Raw genomic sequence first — 21,057 nt, 5'->3', positions numbered from 1 at the left:
AAGAATGTATTTTTCGGGTTTTACGCTTAAAATATAAGATTTTTTAACTATTTTCTTTAGAAAATTCCATTAGGGGTGTATATAAACTTTATAATTTTTAATGTACATACTTGCATTTTGCTAATTTTTGTGATCTTTTTATTTGTAATTAAATTAATTTTGTTCACTTCTTGTTCTATTCTAGGTTCAAATATCAAAGTTGCTTCGGCAATTTTAAATTGTATATTAGCACGTCAATTATGTTTTGAAGATCCATCATGTTCAGCAATATTAGAAATCATACCCAGAGTATGCGGTCCAATACCAGGTAAGTCAAATAGTTTAAATAAACATTGATTTCTTAAATAAGCAACAAATGTAACGAAATTTTAACTACAATAACATATGTACATATATACTAGGAAACATTTTTGAGTTTTATACCAAAAATTAAATTTTTAGAACCACCAATTTTGAAAAGTTTTTAAAACGATGCGTTTATATGACTACATTGAAATATTAATTTCAATCCAGAAACAACCTTCTAAATAATCGTATTTGTAGTTTATCTTCAAATGGCCATATTAACTATCTTCAATTTATTACAAATTCCCCAATTAATTTAGGAAACGTTTTGTTCTTCCTGCCCCATAAATTGTATCAAAACAACATACTAACCCACTGTCGCAATACTAAACCAGTTAAACCTTCTTTTTCCATCCACTTACGTTGGTTGAGAACATAAAATCCATTATTTTATTACCCTAGAACATGCTCTTAAAACATAATAAAAGAGTAGAAAGGAAAGGAATGAACATACAATGTTATAAACATACTCGTGGTATAAACATCATAATAATAAGAATGTCATTAAAGGACTACAACAAATAGAAAATAAAAGGACTAAACAACAACATCAACATCAAAAATAACCATGAATATGACCACAACAAGTTGGTATGACACAAACATACACAGCCACAAATACAACACACTCATACAATTAAACACCCATTATTTTAGTCAAAAAAGCAAAAGGGAGAATGGGAATAAAAATTAAGTAGAAAATACTTGTTGCCTATAATAAATGGAAGAAAAGAAAACATATTCAAGATACGGATTATTAAAGATTATAATTTCACTTGCTGAAGTAAGTAGTGCTTGTCTAAAAGTAGACTAATTTGTTTTGTTGTTAAGTTAGGAATTTATGAACAAGAATAATTAACCCGTTAGTTGACAGTAGTGAATTTTGGCATTAATATATTTATATCCTACAACCACCATAGTGGGGAGGGTATTATGCGTTTGTGCAGATGTTTGTAACGCCTAAAAATATTAGTCTAAAGGTAGGGTCACACACGGCAAATATTTGCTCAAAAAAGCGTAACCACTTTTTATTAGCACAAATTAGTTTGACGTGTTTACTCTTACAAGTGTTTTGTAAGATCAAACAGCATCAAATATAATAAAACAATTTTTTTTGTTTTGAATCATCCTAAGTAAAATAAGTTTTTGAAATAAATAAAAGAATTCAAATGTATTTTATTTAGTGGTTACGTCTTTTTCGTCAAACGTCTTTTTTGTCATGTGTGACCCTACCTTAACACTCATTTTAAAGTATACCGATCGACTCAGAATCACTTTCTGGCTGGTTGTCTGTCCACGTAAACCTTGTGCGCAAAGCACAGGTCGCAATTTGGAAATTGGTACACATAATTTTTTCGGACCACGGACGAAGCCTACTGAAACTGGTTGAAATCGGTCCATTACTTCACCTAGCCCCCATAAAAATGTCCACCCAAAATTAGACTATATCAGTCATAAATGTTTAATTTATACATGTATCTACAAAAAATTTGCTACAAATAAGTTTTATATATACGCAATTCAGGTCACCAAATTTTGTTACGATCGGTCCATAATTACTCATAGCTCCTATATAGACCCGCTTCCGAAAGTCACTTTAACTTGCATAAATCTTTTAAAAATGTTGGTATGCACACAAAATTCAACTTTCATATAGACATAAATCTAATTTCATTATGATCGGTCAATAATTGGTCATAGCTCCCATATAAGGCCCACTTCCGAACATCACTCACGAATATAAATTAATGATATTTTAAAAGAAAAATGTTTTTGCTCATTTACTTATAGTAGGGTATTGACCAACCATATAGGAAATTGCATCTTCTTATTAAAAATATATGAAATTCATAGGAGATTTTTTTTGAAAATTTAAATTTTTATATATAGGGGATTTCAGACAAGTGAACCAACTTTTGAAATCGATGTCTTCCGATCAGGATGAAATTTGCATCAAGGTTAGTTCTATTGGATAGTGATTCATACACGAAAAAAAAATTAAAAACAAAAACTACAAAATTTTTAATATTTTTTTTTCCAAAATCCAAAATTAGTTTGACTTTTTTTCAAAATGGGCCCTTTTAGATATTTTCCTATTTTCCTTGAAGACCTATTTGGTCGCTTAGTGAGATGCGAGTTCGATTTTTTTTTGCTCAAAAGAAAGCTTAGATATTTTCCTTGTAGACCCTTTTGACCGCTTAGTGGTATGCGAGTGGGATATCTATCAAAATAAATATTTTGTAAATCAAGATATAAAATGTTTGACTTTGTTTTTGCAAAATCTAACTTTGATTTCGAAAGATTGAAGAAATACATGGCTATCTAAAATATTTTTGACACATTTTGCTAAGAACAATAGGTAATAACCAGGGAAACCAAAATATGCAAATGCATGTTTTTTCTGGTGAGTCTAATGGGCACATGGATAAGATATTCACACGTTTCAGAACTATTTAAGAATTTTGGATTCGATTTGTTAGTGCATATTTTTGCATATTTTACCCTTAAATGAATATTTTTGCATATATTTGTTTTAAGAGCATATTTAGTCATATTATTGCGTTTTTAGATCATTTTTACTGTTTAATAGCATATTTTCACTTTTTCGCTGTTGTGCTACAGGTTTTTACTTGTTTAAAATTCAAAATTGAAAAATATATGGTTTTTTTTTGTAATATAAAATAAGCTCTATTTTAATAATAGTGCCATCTAAATATCAAATTTTAATTCTAATTCAAACTTATCCGTTCTTTAATATTAAGAGAATTTACAATAGTTTTCATGGTTTTCATCGTTCGTGTGAACGTATAAGGGACTCCTACAAAGACGTAAACAAGGTTACTGCAAATGTGAAAAAGGTATTTTTAAAAGCCCCAAATAGGATTGATACATTAAAAGAATTGTATCCTGCTCTAGAATTGCTACCAGAGTCTGTAGTAACTCGGGAACATGGCTTTCAGCTGTTAATTATTACGCCAACAATTTTGAAAAAATTTGTGAAGTTATCAATGCTTTAAATGCTGAGGAGTCTCATTTTATTAACATTGCTAAAGATGCTTTAAATACACCTGCAATAAAAAATAACTTAATTTTTATAACGTCAAATTTTGGATGTATTGAAACATTTATTAAAAAACTTCAAACAGCTGGGCTTACAATGATCGAACAGTATAATTTAGTGGAACAAACATTTAAAAATATTGATAAAATACCAAATTGTAGTGTTAAAACTAATATTAAAATAAAATTGGAACAAATAATAGGACAAAATTAAGGATTCAAAATTATAGAAAGCGTTTGTAAATAGTTTAAAGGACTTTCCTCAAAACAGATTTCAAAATTAAGTGTTAAATAAATATTACCTTTTAAATTTGCTCTTATAACATCAGTTGATGTCGAAAGAACGGCCGACTTCATAAACGCAGTAATGCAAAGCAATTACAAGGCAAAGCAATATTTTCTGACTTTCATGAACGCATAAATGTTTTGTAAAGAATCATAAATAAAAACAGTTCACAAATTTGACAGCTGCTGCGCATGGACAAGCATTGCCATACAATAATGAAATTGCGACATTGCTAAAACAAAATCTATTGCGTTCATGAACACTATACATTGCAGTGTTGCTTTGCAAAATGCGTTTATGAAGTCAGCCAACATTTTCTATGTATAAAAATGTTTTCAGATCCAATAGACAATGATTTTTATTTGAAAATTTAAGTCAACATTTTGTAATTTATTGCAATTATTGCAATTGGAGAAGTGTCTTCATATTTATATAAAATATCATTAAAAAATACCTCTCGAGGCCTTTTCATAACTTAAGTTCCTATTGTTTTTGTGCTGTATTAATTTTTTGTTATACTTGTTTTAGTTCTTGTTATTTTTGTATATTTTATGTTACTTTACCATTTTAGAAATGCATTGTATTGATTTCTTTTAAATAAAAGTATATATTTTGGTTAAAATTTATGTAAAAGTTTGTTTTTTAAGAGCATATTTTTTAAATTTTAAGAGCATATTTTAAAGTTTTTACTGCATATTTAAAGCGCTTAAAATGCTTTTTTTAGAGCATATTTCCGGTTTCCCTGGTAATAACTTATGGATGAGAAAAAACACCTGCTTGGCCAAAATGTAAAATTTTGACCCCCTCTAACTCAGAGAGTTCTCGACCGATCTTGTTGAAAAATAGAATAGAACTAACCTTGGTGCAAATATCATCCCGATCGGAAGTCATCGATTTCAAAAGTTGGTTCACTTGACATGAAATCCCCCATATATAAAAATGAAATGGTCCATGTATGTATGAATGTAATCCCATCACATGAGAACGGCTGGAGCGATTTGGCTGATTTTGTTATTCGATTCGAAATTTTCAGGATATATTGCCTCCTTTTCACTTTTCATTTTTCTTAATATGAGAATTTTTTGGAGAAACTTGAACAAATTCCGGTATTAATTTATTTGTTATAATATTATTTCACATTTTTTTATTTTATGACAGGGGTAGAGAATCGCACCGGGTCAAGCTAGTACATATAATATAAAATTAAAAAAATCATTTGTTTGTGATTATTTGTATTTCCGGTCAGGGTAGAGCTTTCTGTGGAAAAGCCCATATATACGTTAATTGATTTCACAAAATTCAAAATATCATTGACCATTATCGAAAAACTTAAAACTTTATGCTAACTCTCATAGAAATTCATAGTTTTTTTGCTCCTCTAACCAAATAACCAAATTATATAGTTTTCAGTAAATTTCGAAAAACCACCTTAATTAACTTCTATGTATTATAATTGTCACAAGTTTAATGATTATTTATTCAATACCAACTATGTAAGAAGGGATGAAGGCGGCGGCAAGAAGGAGGTTGTAAACGTTAATATAAAATGTGAAGAATATGCCACCACCGCTGTTATCAATAAATGTATTTTAATGACATTTATTGATGTTTATTAATGACCACAAACAAATACTTGAGAATTTTGTGAATTTATTCATAACAATAATCATAGTAAAATACCAATTAATGACCACAATTACACATACATACCCACAATCACAAGCAATAATGTGTAATTAACGAGGGCCTATTATTAATATTATGAAAAAAACATATTTTATTTATTGGAACTATTGCTTAAATAACACAGTATTACAGTGAAAATGACCCAGTGTAGGTTGTAATTCTTAGTAATTTGATTTTAAATAAGTTCTACAAATTTCTGAAAAACCTTCAAAATATAGAAAACAATGTTTCCGTTTTATATATTAATGTATCCTAATTCATTTGTTTTATTGTTTATTGTTAATTTGTTAACGGTAATAGAAAGGATAGTATTTCAGAAATTTTATTATGTCTATTGTAAACTACTGGAAGAAATGTTCCAAACAATATCTGAAAGTGTCAATTAAAATTTTTGAAAAAATTTACTAAAGCCTTTTTATAGTATTTATTTATTTTATTTCATCACCAATAACGTAGCCATAGGCCATAACCTAATTAAATTAACAACGTTTGAAGTATTAAGGAATTATGCCTAGAAATTCATTCATAATAAATTCTTTAATGGAATTCTTAAGAGAAAATATTTAATTTGATTTTGAAAATTTAATTAAGAATTAATTATTTCAAACCTTTTGTTACCTACATATGTATATCAACTTATTTTAGTTTTCCATACAATTTTAATTTTAAACTCTAAAACTATGAAATAAAACAAAAAATCAAAAATGTTTTAAAGTATTTAGGTATGTGAAAAATTTCTTCCTCTCTTAAACTCAAGACTTGCTCAGGTAAACTTGATGTGAATGAACCAGCACTAAGCAAATATATTTTCCTTACATACATAAAGACCTATTTAGTCGCTTAGTGGGATGCGAGAGAGATATCTATCAAAATAAATGTTTTGTAACTCAAAATATGTAATTTTTGATTTTTTTTTTGGCAAAATCGAACTTTTTTACAAATTTTTTTTTTGCTCAAATGAAAATTTAGGTCCATTCTTTTAAGAGCTTTTTGGTATTTTAGTGGGATGCGAGTGGGATAGTATCAAAATAAATATTTTGTAACTCAATATGTATCTATCAGTGCCCAGTTACTTATGGGGAAAATATTTGGTAATTTTTACCCGTATATATAGATTTGAAATGAATTTCAAGGTACCTTACACCGTAGTTACATATTTGTTCAAGTTACGGGCATTACTCATGCAATCATGTACCAACGCCACGTTATTAAATTGCACTTGGTTTTCAAAAGTCTCTCCCACGTGATGTTAAATAATTTTTAAAGGAATTTAAAAGTTTACCACACAATAAATGAAAACAAAAACTCAAAGAGAGAAAAAAATAAAAATATTTATATACAAGACCACACTTAATTTAATTAAGAGCCTCAAACCCATCACTTAACATTGCACTTATTTGGGATGTACAAAGAAATAAAAGAAAAATTAAACTTTTTTGTTGTTTTTCTGTTTTATAAACAGAATACGAGTATGTAGATTGTGTAATGTAAAAAAAAAAACTTTGCTACTCTTATAATAAATGTGTGTATATTAGACACGCCCTTAAAAAATAGATTTAAAAATGTTCATTAGTAGCTAAAACTAACTACTGCAAAATTTAAGTGCAATCGGATAACTAGAAAACGTGCCGGAAATCGATTGAAAGTTGTAAAATTGAGTAAATTATGGTATTTTTTTCGATATCTTAACAAAATTCCCTATTATGATACTGTTTTTTAAACATTTGAAAGAAATATTACTATCATAATCGTATAATATCTTGCGAATTTCGTCTTTTATACAACGATATTTCAGTATTTTTTTTTAATAGTTTTTTTTATTGAATAAAACATGAAATGCGCAAGATAGGATCTGATTTTAGACCTATGGTTTCTTGAGGAAACTTTCTTTCCTCAATTGAGTATCTGCTATACGATTTTTTTACTTTTTGATCGTCCATACAAATCAACCCAGCCTAATATATATAATATCACTAAAAAGTAAGAAAATTATTCTTCTGTCGTTACAATGTTATTATAAAAAAATTAACTTTTATACAACTGGATCCATCCTACTATACATACCCACTTGACCACATCGATAAGTTTTCTAAAACTTTTTCGAACAACACATTCGAGAACGAATGGGAAATCCTTTGCCATGTCACTCAGCTTGTGGCGTCAAATATTTCGATTCTGCGGATTTGTATCTTACATCATCACTTCTGTCGAAAATTTCAAAGTACATTTTGCTTAAATGTGGCTGAATTTTGTTCTGATTGTTGGCATCCCTCACCGTCTTGTTGAAACCACATGTCGTTCACATCGCCATCCAAAGAACACTGTTTGGAAAAACTATTTTAATTACTTTATATGCATGGAAAGCTTCATTCCTAATAAATTAATAATTTACCTATTTCAGACTAATTTTGGTGTACTCGATAGCTAAAAGTGCTTCTCGTGCAAAACATCTGTTTTTAGGAGGAATTAACTGAAAATTATAAAAGCTGTAAATGGTTTTAAAATCTACGGTAGTTTTGCTCTTAATTGAGTACCATTTCTTATTTTAATATTTAATGATGTTTTCAGTATTATGCAATTAATTACAAAATTCTCAATTTTCAATATTTATGTTGTTTTTTGAATACTATAAAATTTTTTATTAATATTTTGCATTAAAATTTGAAGAACATTAAATATGTATTTCTTTAAATCATGAATTCCATCAGACATCACAAACAAATTGACCTTGGGTCTTCCGATTTTGATCATATTTGGTAAACACATACTCTTTACAATCATTTGGAGGACATTTATATTTGAATTTTTTCTAATTTCGAAAAACTCGCGATTTAAATTATTGAGAAAATTTAAAAAAATGTTGTATTGTGGATATTTATATATTCGTATCTTTTGAAGCTGATGACGGATTTTATTGATTTAGGATGCATTTGTATTCATTAGAAATAATTACGAATTTTAAAATTATACATACATATGTAATACGTCTTTCAAAATTCGACAGGGTAAAATTTAATAAACATGCATTTGAAAAAATTAAAAATGTAATTGCACCTTCAAGAAAACATGCATTTCATAATTACTTTCTTTAAAGTGGATATTTTTGCCTTGGTTTTTAAAATTCTTGATAATTTTGAGACTATTTTTGTCACGCAAAGTCTACTTTAGTGAATTCAAATATATTGTCAAATCTCAGGTCAAGTGGGTACGTCTGCATAAACAACTCTGTGTGTATGTAAGTATATCTATATATGTAAGCTCATGTACATTAAAAGTACTTTTAAATTACTTGAACTTGGAAAAAGAATACAAAATACCCAAACCTTTCACATGCAATTATATCTCTTTGCGGTCTTTTGACACATACACATACATACGAGTAATATATACAAAACGTACCCAGCTGTTAAGCATATAGTCAATGTATCCCTTGTAGATAGTATTTGTCACTAACGTCTGATCACTTGGCTGACTCTAATTTATATATTTTGGGTCATTTAATACTTATGTGCTGTTTGTAGTTCAGAAATAAGTCAATGGCTTACTTTATACATCCCATGTAATCTAGAGCAAATACAATTATCCCTTAAGTGTCTCTAAGTAATCAGGAAAGTATCTACTTTAAACGTTTATTTCGTACAGCTCTTTTTTGTGCGTAATTCGTACAAACTGGTTTTATACAAATTATGTTGATATAATTCTCAAACAGTGTATCTTGAGCGTATTCACTTTAAACGTTTATTTTGTACTGCACTTTAGAAAGTAGTTACTCACCAGATTTAATCTAATGTAGAGTTGTGGGATTGCAATCGCTTATTAGACTGTCTATGATATGTATTTTTAACTGACTCTTTGAAGTCAGTTAGATTCCGCTTGCACCCGTAAAAGTTAAAATAACTACTAAGATAACTGAATCTATGTAAGCGGTATTTGAATCTAATGCGTTGACTACTTCGGACCAGCTAACAGACAGTCTCATTGTAATCCAAAAAGTCCAATTGACCTCCTGCTTAGGACATGAACTTGTTGTCCCCCTAAATGATAGGTAAAATCACTAGTTCGGGATTGTCTCCTAGAACTGCTGGGTATATTACACATACAGTATCGGTAAAAATTGGACAAATTTCACGTTATAAAATTGTTTTCCAATTCGAAAGAAACTAAGAATTTTAGAAACAACAAATACAATCCAAAAATATAAAAAATCATACGACAAAACTATTGGACTTTCTAACACATATTAATATATATAGATTGATACAATTTGTTGATACAATTCCAATTTACCTTTCTGTTTACTATTTTCCCATACATTTTCTATAGCCTTCCTGTTCTAAAAATCCCTTCACCAATTTGGATGTGAGTTTACGGTTATTGTCATGTTGAAATATGCATTGATGGGACATTTTATGACGGGCTTAAGGCAGCATCTTCTCCTGCAATATATTTGTATACACTTGCCTGTCCATGATACTTAAGCTTTCACCAGAAAAGCAACCATACACTATTACATGTCCGCCTCCATGCTTAACTGTTCCAGTACAGTATTTGGGATTTAGTCTGTTATTGACATATAGATTCATCGAAAAATAAGATGGTATTCCATTATGCAAAAGTCTAATTCAACGGTTCTCGAGCGATTTTTCTGTGATATAAGTAAATGCTCTAAGATAAATGTATTTCAATTGTTTTAAACGATCCAGTCCAGTGACATGCGAAGTCTGGTAAAAAATAAAATCAATTAGTTAAATTTTAAAACCACTTCCCAGTAATTATACCCATCACAGAGTATCTAAATGGTGTGAATTTTCCCTCAGCTAGGACATCACAATGTTGAAGTAAGATGTCCCCTTAATATAAAGTGTTAGATCTAGAACCAGTCACTATCACTTTGGAACTAATCACGTGACAAGTTTTGTGATAGTTGCCTTCAACTGCATGACATTAACAACTTCTTCCCTTCACCAGTTTGGATGTGGGTATAGGGTCATTGTCATGTTGAAATATACATCTTGTCATTTGCATGAAGCATCATCTTCTTCTGCAATATATTTTTTTAATTGTTCATACAAATTTCGTGTTAAGGTCCTAAGCTTTCATCAGAGAAGCAATCCCACACTATAACATGTCCGCCTCCATGCTTTATTATGTTGGCATAATATTTGACTATTTTATTATACGTATTATTTTGAACACTTCACTATGTGCCCAAAATCAAAAATTGCGGAAAAAATTATTTCAAAGGGATTTAGCATCATAAAACTTTGTGTCTTTGACATTCGCTATCGTTATAAAATTTGCTACATTAAGCGCTCATAATTCAGTACAAGTAGTTATACAAATTTTAGTATGTTTCTAGAAAAAAGAAAATTATTTGCTTCGGCATGAAGCCTGACCTTGGGCAAATGCTGGCAACGTAAGTTCTGTACTACAGAAGACAAACTACTTTTTCGCAACTTCACAAAAACCTTGACTAATAAAAACACGAAAATTTAGTAAAATATTGTAAGTTTTTTTAAGTACACATCGGAGGTGTTGTACCACTTTGGTAAAATCTTAGTTATAAATAATTTTTTTTTAAAAAATCACTTTTTCCTTAATGCTTTTTTTTTACTCTTTTCAGCTGGAAAACTTTATTTAAAAAATGTAAATTTTCAAAGCTGTTTATATATAATTGGCATACATTTTTCTCATTTTTGTCGTCGACGTGTTAGGAATTGAACCGTATTTTTTTTTTTTAAAAAGCGAAAGTTGAATTAATTTTTGCCGCAAAAATTTAAAATGGGCACATAGTGCATTTGTACAATATTTTGTTCCAGTCATTATACTCTACACCACCATAGTGGGGACGGTATATTGGATTAGTGCTGATGTTTGTAACGTGAAAAATATTGTCCTAACACTTGTTGGAGTCGATTAAGCTTGAGTCGATTAAGCTATGTCCGTCCGACTTTGTAATCAAACTACTGGTCGCAATTTTAAAGATAATTCGACAAAATTTAGCCCAAACTTTTATATTGCCTTAAGGACTAAGCCTAAGCCATTATTTATCCTAGCCCACGTACATCTACCCTTTCTGAAGATAATTAAGCTCTCATAAATATCTTAATTATAAACATATCCAAACCAAATTCATCACAAATATTTTATATAACCTGAACTCGTACTACTACTACAAATGATGGTATTCAAATAAGATTCAATACAACTAATTTTCATATCAAAAGAAAACTGTTTATAATCATATTATCGGTGTAGGATATAATATGACTTGCCCGACTATACTTTCTTACTTGTATTAATTATATCGGTATAATATTAATTTATTTTAGTATAAAATCGTAATTGTAGCGGTAACTTTTTATTAATTTTCTTAATTTTTAAGTACAAAATTATTTATCATTTAGGCCGGGTAACTTATCAAAATTTTAAACATAGCTTAATCAATATATATTTTTTAAAATATTTTTTTTTGTATTAAAAAAATCGATTTAAATAGTGAGTTAAATCAGGGTTGGGACATTTCGTATTACATATTTTTTATTTTAAATAACAAGCAAATATGCTTTCTCTATAGAAATAGTATAGAATCAATTTTCTGTCCAATGTGTTCTGATCGACACTGTATGGACTTGTTAGTGGTATCACATTATTATATGTAACTTAAAATATTTTAGGAACTAATAGTTAATAATGGCTAAATGTTACTCTGAAGATAAATACTAATGTGATTTGTGGTCCTTTGTAGATATTCAACATGGTATCAATGTAATTAAATCGCGTTTTTAGTTTAGATGAGTTCAATTTATTACAACAACAAATATATTTTTTTCATAGTTTAGTTAATAATTAGCAAAATATTTCTTAAATAGTTTTAATTTATATGACATAGTGTAGGGTATACTTATACAAACTTACAAAATCCATCCAAGTATGAGATGCATACGTTCTTCTCGAATTCTTTTTGTGGTTCTTTAACATATTATTGTTCCACGCTATTCATGCTTATTATGCATACTCACACTTATACACACATACATAGTATCGCATACAGTCATATGCACATTACATAATCGTATGTACGTGTATAAAATGTAGTCACATTAGCACAACATGTGGCCCACAAAAGTCCTCTTTTGTTTGGCTGGCCACATAATAACAACTCAAACAACGACAACAACATCAGTTAAACCCTCTTATTTATGTATGTGTGCCAACCTCTTCATACAAATACAAAAGGTCGAACACTTTTACTCATGCAACACATTGTTTCAACACATTTTTTCACACATGCATTTGTAGAAATTTTTATACGTGTAAATTAGTGTGCCACCTAAGTCTTGTCCACGAAAAAAATTGAATTTTACTTTTTTTTCTCATTAAATAAAAATCTACGTTTAAACCAGAAATTATTTTTCATTAAATTTATAAATTTTTACATTAACTGAAAACTAATAATCGCTGACTTAACATGCAAAGGTTCTAAGTCCATTTTTTTTAGAAATTGAGATTTTAATGCAGTAATGTACAATGAGTAAAAATACATTGATTACAAAGAAAAAATTGCAGTTATCTCGGTTTTTGTTGTTTTATCTCAATTTATCGCTCTAAGTCCCTATAAAAAAAGTACAGTTTAATCATTTCTGTCAAATTGTTCAATGATTTCTGTCAAATTGTTCAATGGCATGTAGTGTTTATAAAAAACCGACTTTTTAAAAAACCGGTTTGTCAGTTAACCGAAAATTGGACTTTTTTAAAAAACCGGGTTTTGGGTTAATCGACATCGATGAAACCGGTTAAACCGGTTAACCGTCATATATGTGTAGAAAACATAAAATGTCCAATAAAGTATATACATCTTTAAAATTTTATTAGTTTTTATTAGTCAGGAATGGTTACTTAATATTACATTACTATAAATATACAAAAGTTATCTCAGTCAAATGGAATTGAGTATAAATATGTTACTAAATATATAATACTTGTTTTAATTATTAGTTTATTCATTAAATTTTAACCAACAAATTAAAATACATTTTTTAATTAAATATTTGATAATTTTGAAATTTATTATCACCTTGTCTTTCTGATATGAAACAGAAAATGTTACAAGTCCCAAAAAAGGACTTATAAGATATAAACGCACTTGTTAGCTGTGATTATTTATCATTATAAATAAAAACCAAATAATTAATAAAACTCCATTATCAGATTATGGATTTTATAACGTTTTTTGTCACTCTTGAAAAACACACTCAGGGAAAAACTGCAACTTAAAAATAAGAACGCGTCATATTAATTCAAGAATTTTCAATATAATAGAAAACTTATAATGAAATACATTAAATAAATAATTTTCAACTTTGAATTAATGTAGTTTTTATTTATTTCGTGCGATACATTGAATCAACATTGTTTTAAAGTTGAAACATATTATTTTAAGATTTTTATATCAATAATTTCATAATTAAGTTGAAATTTAAATTGCAAAATATTAAATTATTAACAAACATTATAAAATCTATATGTCAACACTTTAAATCAACCCTATCAGCTGATTCCCTCTTTATTAAGTTTTATTTTATTTGTTGTGGACGTTTTAAAAGAATGTCGATGAAATTTAAGTCAGTGGATGGTTTATTGTACACAGAAAGTGGAGATGTAGTGACCATTTTAGGAAATCCATTGGGAGTTGCAAAGTTCCGCAACAAGCTATTTGCATATAGAAAGGAAAAGGTGGGTGCTGTCCTTCAACATACCTAATCGATTTTGAAGTAAAATATTTGCTTTTTTTGTTTTTAATTATTTTTAGTTTGGAATTGAAGATGACGCAGCCTCACGCAAGACAGCATCTTCAGCGACATCCCCTGTAGTCGAAGTATGATATTCGAATGGCTGTCTCCATAAAGTAATCAAAACCAAAAATTTTTTTTTTTAAATTTTAATCTATTCTTAATGTTATTTAGGATTTGCCAACTCTTGGCAGAAACTTCTAAGGAAAGAGCGCTTTTAGACGTTTATACTACTAAGCAGCGCTTCCAGAACTGTAATCGGGTTGAACTCATAATTGTTGAAGAAACCAACTGTCAGAACATCCACCTTAGGCCTTTGAATAAATACGCGCATCAATTTCAAAATTTTTATCAATAGTGTGCATTTTAAATTACATAATGTTTCAATATTAAATCAAAGCTAAATAACCTTAATATTAAATTGTTTCAGTCTTCATTCATAATAGTGTTTAAATTTTATTTCTAAAATCAAAAATATAATTTCAATAACTTTTCCACAATTAATATTGTTCCATTTTGAAATAAAAAATTTCAACATTACTAGACTTTCGTTAATGTTTCTTATTGATTCAATATGGTTTTTATTGTTTTTAAGTTGATTTTTCTCTGGGTGCACTAATGAAGTCAAATTTATTGAAAGAAAGGTATGTACATCGAATTCAACTTAACGTTTGGTAAAAGCATCCCTAAGTTTTTAATGAATCATTAGTAAGATGTAGTCTAAACTTATAGAATTATGCGGAATTTAATTTTAATTTTTAATAGTTTCATTATGTGCTATTGATTCTGAAAAAGTTTTTAAGTAAACTCATCATCCTCTACTATTTAGAATCATTGTAATTCTTAAAAATATTAATCTAAAGAGGTTTGTATTGTAAATCTTTTAGAATTTCAACAATTTATTTTCGTGAATGATTTTCGGAAGAGGTTATTATATGGGAGCTATGACTAATTACACGGTGCTACAATGGAAAAAAAACTTGGAAAACGACCTAGCGTGGGTTATAGGGCTTGCTGAGTACATTACAAAATTTCAAAAACACCCTCAAATTCAGAAGTTATTCTGAAAAAACCGTTTTCAGTGATGTTCGTCAACTTATCGATCTGTAACTCAGTCAGTTTTTGTCCGACTTTAAATTAGTTAACGGGTTTGGAAAGAAAACTAATTACGCTTTAAAATTGCGTGCAGTTTTTTATACATTTGTAAGTTATAAGTATTGTTTTTCTTAAGAATATCTAAAAGAAAAACAAAATTTATCAACTTTTTTTGATTTTAGTCGCTTTTCATTGCTTATTTTGATATGAAAGTTTATAAAACTTTATACCAACATATATAGGAAATTTTGTTCTTAATAAAACATGGTTTTAATTATTCAAATCGGATTAAAATTGTAAAAGTTATTCAACTTTTAATTAACACCATTTTTAGTATTTTCTCCCCCAGCGCATATGAATAAAAAAAACAAAAAACTGTAGAAAAAATATTTGTACTATATTTCGAACTTTTTTCAAAAAAGTTTAAAAACTTTTGCAAATATAAACCGATTTTAACAAGTAATATCTGATTTTTTCCCATATAAAGTTGAAAACACTGTGCAAAAAAGAATAGGTTTTTATAGAAAAAAATTAAAATAACTATTGTTGAATTTGAAAAATTATTAAAAAAAATAAAAAATAAAGCGAAACTTTTTATAAAAACTTACGCAATTTTTTCGATATACATTTTATGCATAAATGAAAACTTAATTCTTTGTCTATCCATAATTGTTTAAAATTTTGAAATCGGTCTAAAAATGTGTGAGTTAGAGGTACTAAAGTACTACAACCTACCCTAAAAAAGTTTTTTTCAAAATATCTCAAAATTTTGAGGGAGTTTCAAAATCTTTGAAAACGGTTGTAGTATGTCCTCACCTAGGCCTACAACCCCCATTAGGTCGCTTTTCAAGTTCTGACAAAAAGTGTCATTTTGTAGCAGAGTGTTATTGATCGATCGTCATGTGATTTATGTAAATATGAAAGTTATTTGCGTTGAATTTAATGTGTATACCAACATTTTTAAGAAATTTATGGTCGATAAAGTAATTTTAAGGAAGCGGTCCTTATATGGGAGCTATGACTAATTATAGACCGATCGGCATGAAATTAAAAAAAAACTTATGTTGAGCTAAGTTTGTGTAGATACCTATATAAATTAAACATTTATGACATTTATGTGAAATAATGGACCGATATCAGCCAATTTCAATAGGCTTCGTCCTTGGGCCGAAAAAAGTGTATGTACCAATATTTATCGAAATATCTTTAAAATTGCGACCTGTTCTTTGCGCACAAGGTTTAATCGACACAGAAAGTGATCCTGAGTCTATCGGTATACTTTATGTTTATAACGCCCAAAAATATTAGTTTAATAAACATATTCACAAACGCATTATACCCTGACCACTATACTGGTGTTAAATTTTTCAAAAATATTCAATATGGCCGTGGAAAGGCGATTCCAAAGAAACGGAAATTCGAGGAATACAATTTGCTTACATTTAATGAATTCCCCTAAGTTTAAATTAATATTATTTTTATAACAGCAATGAAATAAGGCTATATAATTTTTGTTTTCATTATTTACATACAAATACATATAGAAATTGAAATGAATTTTATAATACTATCATTTAAATTACAATAATAATCTTATTCATATTTCTGAATAAATTATGTTTCCTTTTTTAAAAAATAAAAACATATTTTTTACATGTTATTAGCTTTTTGAATAAAAACAAAAAAAGTACAATCTTTCATTGTAGTAACTAACAAATATAATGAAATAAAAGTTCTAAGAAAATGACCTAAGTCCATTAAAAAATATAAACTAAGCAATAGAAAAAGCTCTAAGTCCAAAAAAGCTTTTATCTCGGCAAATACTTATTTTTCATTTTGCTTTTACGTACATAGAAAGAAGAAAGAATTACTATATAAATCCCTGCTTCAAGTGATAGTTCATATGAACAACAGAAATAAAATATCAAAAATGTAAAAAAATTGTTTTCAATACAAATACAAAAATTTTTAGGTGTTTTTTGGCTTTTAAAATCAAAGAATTTTAATGAAAACGAATTTTGAAATTTTTGTTTTCCATATAAAACTGTCATTTGCGCCGGAATTTAGAAAATAATACCCTAAATCATAAAATAAAATATATTTACATGGAAGCATTACTGATAATGTCAATTCTCAAATTATACACTTTTTCTAAAAAAAAAAAAAAAATAGAAAAAGAAATTTTAAAAAATTAGAGAAATTACATTAAAATATTAAAGGTTGTGCTATTATGGGTTAGCGTAGGGACCGATTTGAAATTGGGCGATTTTGAGGAAATTTAGTTTTTGAGCACAAGTTTTGTTAAAATTATTTCTTTTATAACATTTCATAGTATATTTTCTAATATTAAATTGAACAATGTTTATTTGCTTTACTAATTTACGAAATTAAGTTATAATAGGTTAACAATGTCAGACAACTTTTATATTTAAACATTTAATTAAAATACAAAAAATATTTTTAATTGGATTTTTTTTCTTTTAAAAAAATAGCAATATTTTTAAAAATAAAACTTCAAATGAAATACTATCCGATTCTGGCGAAGAACAGAACATAAACCTTAAGAATATCGAAAATCGACAATAGAGCCACCCTATTGCACATGAATATGTACTTATTTATATATGTAGGTTTGGTGGCCGTGAATGCTTATTATAGACCAGTAAAAAAATAATAAAAAATAAGAATAACGAAGTAAAAGTATACATGTATACGAGGCTAGATTGACAAGTTAAAAATAATTCGAAAAAAATTCAACAAAAAAATGTCTTGCTTATAACGTATTGGTATTAATAGTATTGAGTGTAATAACAATTACGTAATATTGAATTGTACTGAATATAAAAATAGGAAATGTAAATCTAATTTATGCAACTTTGAATGGCTATCCACAAGTTTTAATATTTAATATTTCAATTCTTTATCAACTGAACTTTAAAGATAAAGCGGTAATTGTAGCCAACCTTTGTTTTTTCAAACTATGTTTTAATCCAACAATCGTTTTTTCATCAGAAAATCGGTATTAAGAGAAAACCAACTTATAATAGAACTACCTCTCTAAACAACCGATTAACATTAAATATCCAGTTTTTTAAATAAAACTAATGAATTAAATAAATGTTTCTTTAAAAAAAGTATATTAAAAAAGCGATTATCATTAAAAATCCTTTTTTTTTAATAAAACTAATAAATTGAAAAAATGTATCTGGTTTTCTAAAATAAACAGGGTTTTCAACCAAAAAAACGTTTATTATCAAATATCGATTTTCTGAACGCAACTAGTTGTTTATCAATCGGTGTTCATATTAATATTTTTTGTTTTTCATTAAACAAAACACACTATCTTTGTAATCTATTTTTCAAACAAATATTTGGTGATAAAATACTGCAAACTGTAAAATTTAACGAAATATCCAGAATTTTGTTTAAATAAACATATAAATTTGTAGCCTTTGTATGAGAGGACTTCCATGTGATTCCCGTTAAGACTTTAACATACACATGTAATTAATTTTAAGCTCTTTTTAAAGCTGATTTCAGTTTTGTTTTCGCCCGCTCTCATTCACAATTCTTTTCCCTTTAGCTTAAAATTAATAAAAACCAAAATGATTTTATTACACTTCAGACTCCTTAATGTGTAGAGTGCGGGAAATTAAATTCCATTGTTTGTTGTTGTTATTGTTGCTGGTTGGGCACTGTTTTTTCCACCAAATGTCTGTATTTATGATTTTTAATGTTTTTTCATATTTAAAATAGTGTGGCGGCAGCAACATAAAGAAAGATTTATGTTTGACATTATGACTTCGTTTTTTTGTGTAAGAGAAAAATTTAACAAAAATTGTTGTACGAGTATTATTGTTATAAATAAATTTTGTTTTTATCATAAATATTATTTTCATGCTTTTCTCATTTAATAGCAAGTGATTAATTATACATGATGTTGATTAAATGGAAATTAAAAGATACCAAGAAATAACAACTAAGAAATATTGCTTGTAAAATTGCTTAATAATCAAATAAAATTAAAATTATAAAAAAAATGTGACTGACTATTCACAATAAAAACAGAAAACAAGTTAACAAATTATCTTTATGAGAATTTACACAACAAATTGTTACGCACTAGCACTAGTTGTTCAGAGTTAGTTTTTCGGTAATGGATGTTAATGTTAATATTTTAATAAAAAAAATATCGGTGGCGTATGATTGATATTTGTACCATTCATACGTGCTGTAGTACATTATACTACAAATAACATGAACAAATACTACAGTTTTATTAAACTACTAGCTACACCAATGCGCTTTGAATCGTAGTAAAGTGAAAATGAACTGTAACATAAACTTGGCTATAAGTCGCAAACTAGTGGTCCAAATGGAAAAAGGACGTGCATCAGCAATAACATTATTTTCAAACAAAAAGCGATTTTTCATATGAAAATTAAATGAAACACATCGTGGCTATAAGTCGGTAAATAGTGGTCCAAATCGAAAAGGGTCGATAACCCGTGATCTCTTATATTTTTCACGTAATTTAATGTTTCTAGATTTATAAATCAAAAAGTGCCAATAAGAATAAAAAAAGTTCCCACTTTGAATCATATGCATCAAATTTCAAGATTTCGGTTCTTCATAACAGACAATTCAAAAGGTACCAGTGACAAATATAACATGCAGCATATATTTCTGACCAAAAATCGATTTTTTATATAAAAACTCATAATATCTAAATTCGCTAATAACTTGGCCACTAAGTGTTTAATCAAGAAAAGCAGATCGATCTGTTATCACTCATATTTCTGACCAAAATCGATTTTTTATATAAAAACTCAAAATATCGAAATTCGCTAATAACTTGACAATAAGCGTTTAATCAAGAAAAAGAGCTCGATCTGTGATCACCCATATTTCTGACCAAAATTCGATTTTTTATATAAAAACTCAAGATAATTCACTAATAACTTGGCCAATAAGCGATTAATCAAGAAAAGGAGCTCGATCTTTGAGCACTCATATTTTTGACAAAAAAATTATTTTTTATATAAAAACTCACAATATCTAAAATCGCTAATAACTTGGCCAATAAGCGATTAATCAAGAAAAGGAGCTCGATCTGTGATCACTTATATTTCTGACAAAAAAAAACGATTTTTTATAAAAAAAACTCACAATATCTAAAATTGCTAATAACTTGGCTAATAAGCGTTTAATCAAGAAAAGCAGCTCGATCTGTGGTCACTAATTTTTCAGACCAAAATTACTTATATTAAAACTCAAAATATGTACATTGATTTGTATGTATTCTGTTGTTGAAAGACTTAGGTTGACAAGAAACTTAGGTTCTTTATCTCTCAGTAGCTCTTCTATGTATATTTTATTCTGTGTATTATATGAATAAAAATTATCATTCAATAATACATTTTTGTTTCTTTTTAATTATTTTTACCCTTTTCAAACCGTTTCTCACAAATTCACATATCGAACACAAACATTTTTTTAACTTGGACAGGACAACGTCTGTCGGGTCAGCTAGTTAGAAATAAGAAAAAAGCACCATTTAGTCTCCCTTTGTGAATTCTCACTCATTCAGGCTAACATGTAAAGGTTCCGTGTTTATTAGTTAATTGTAATAGAGAATTTCATGATCTAACTCATTGAGGATCATATGTGCCTAAATGCATTTCATTATAATATAATCAATAAATAGTCCTCCATGGATTCTTACCATATATGCTTAATTTTATGTTTTTAGGCCAAATATTATAGACAATTCTAAAGGTACCTTTGCAGAAA

General features: G+C 28.0%; 1 protein-coding gene across 1 annotated transcript in view; it reads left to right on the top strand.

The window, feature by feature from the left end:
- Gfrl (Glial cell line-derived neurotrophic family receptor-like) overlaps positions 1-21,057 on the top strand; it is a 290,881-nt gene that overhangs the window by 144,917 nt on the left and 124,907 nt on the right. Inside the window, exon 2 of the mRNA XM_065502246.1 lies at positions 185-307. Within this exon, the coding sequence (XP_065358318.1) occupies positions 185-307 (123 nt within the window). The remainder of the gene's footprint in view (positions 1-184; positions 308-21,057) is intronic.

The sequence above is a fragment of the Calliphora vicina genome, chromosome 1 (genome assembly GCF_958450345.1).
Source record: "Calliphora vicina chromosome 1, idCalVici1.1, whole genome shotgun sequence".
Taxonomy (NCBI): Eukaryota; Metazoa; Arthropoda; class Insecta; order Diptera; family Calliphoridae; genus Calliphora; species Calliphora vicina.
The sequence above is the reverse complement of the archived record's forward strand: the minus strand, read 5'-3'. Positions and strand labels throughout refer to the sequence as shown.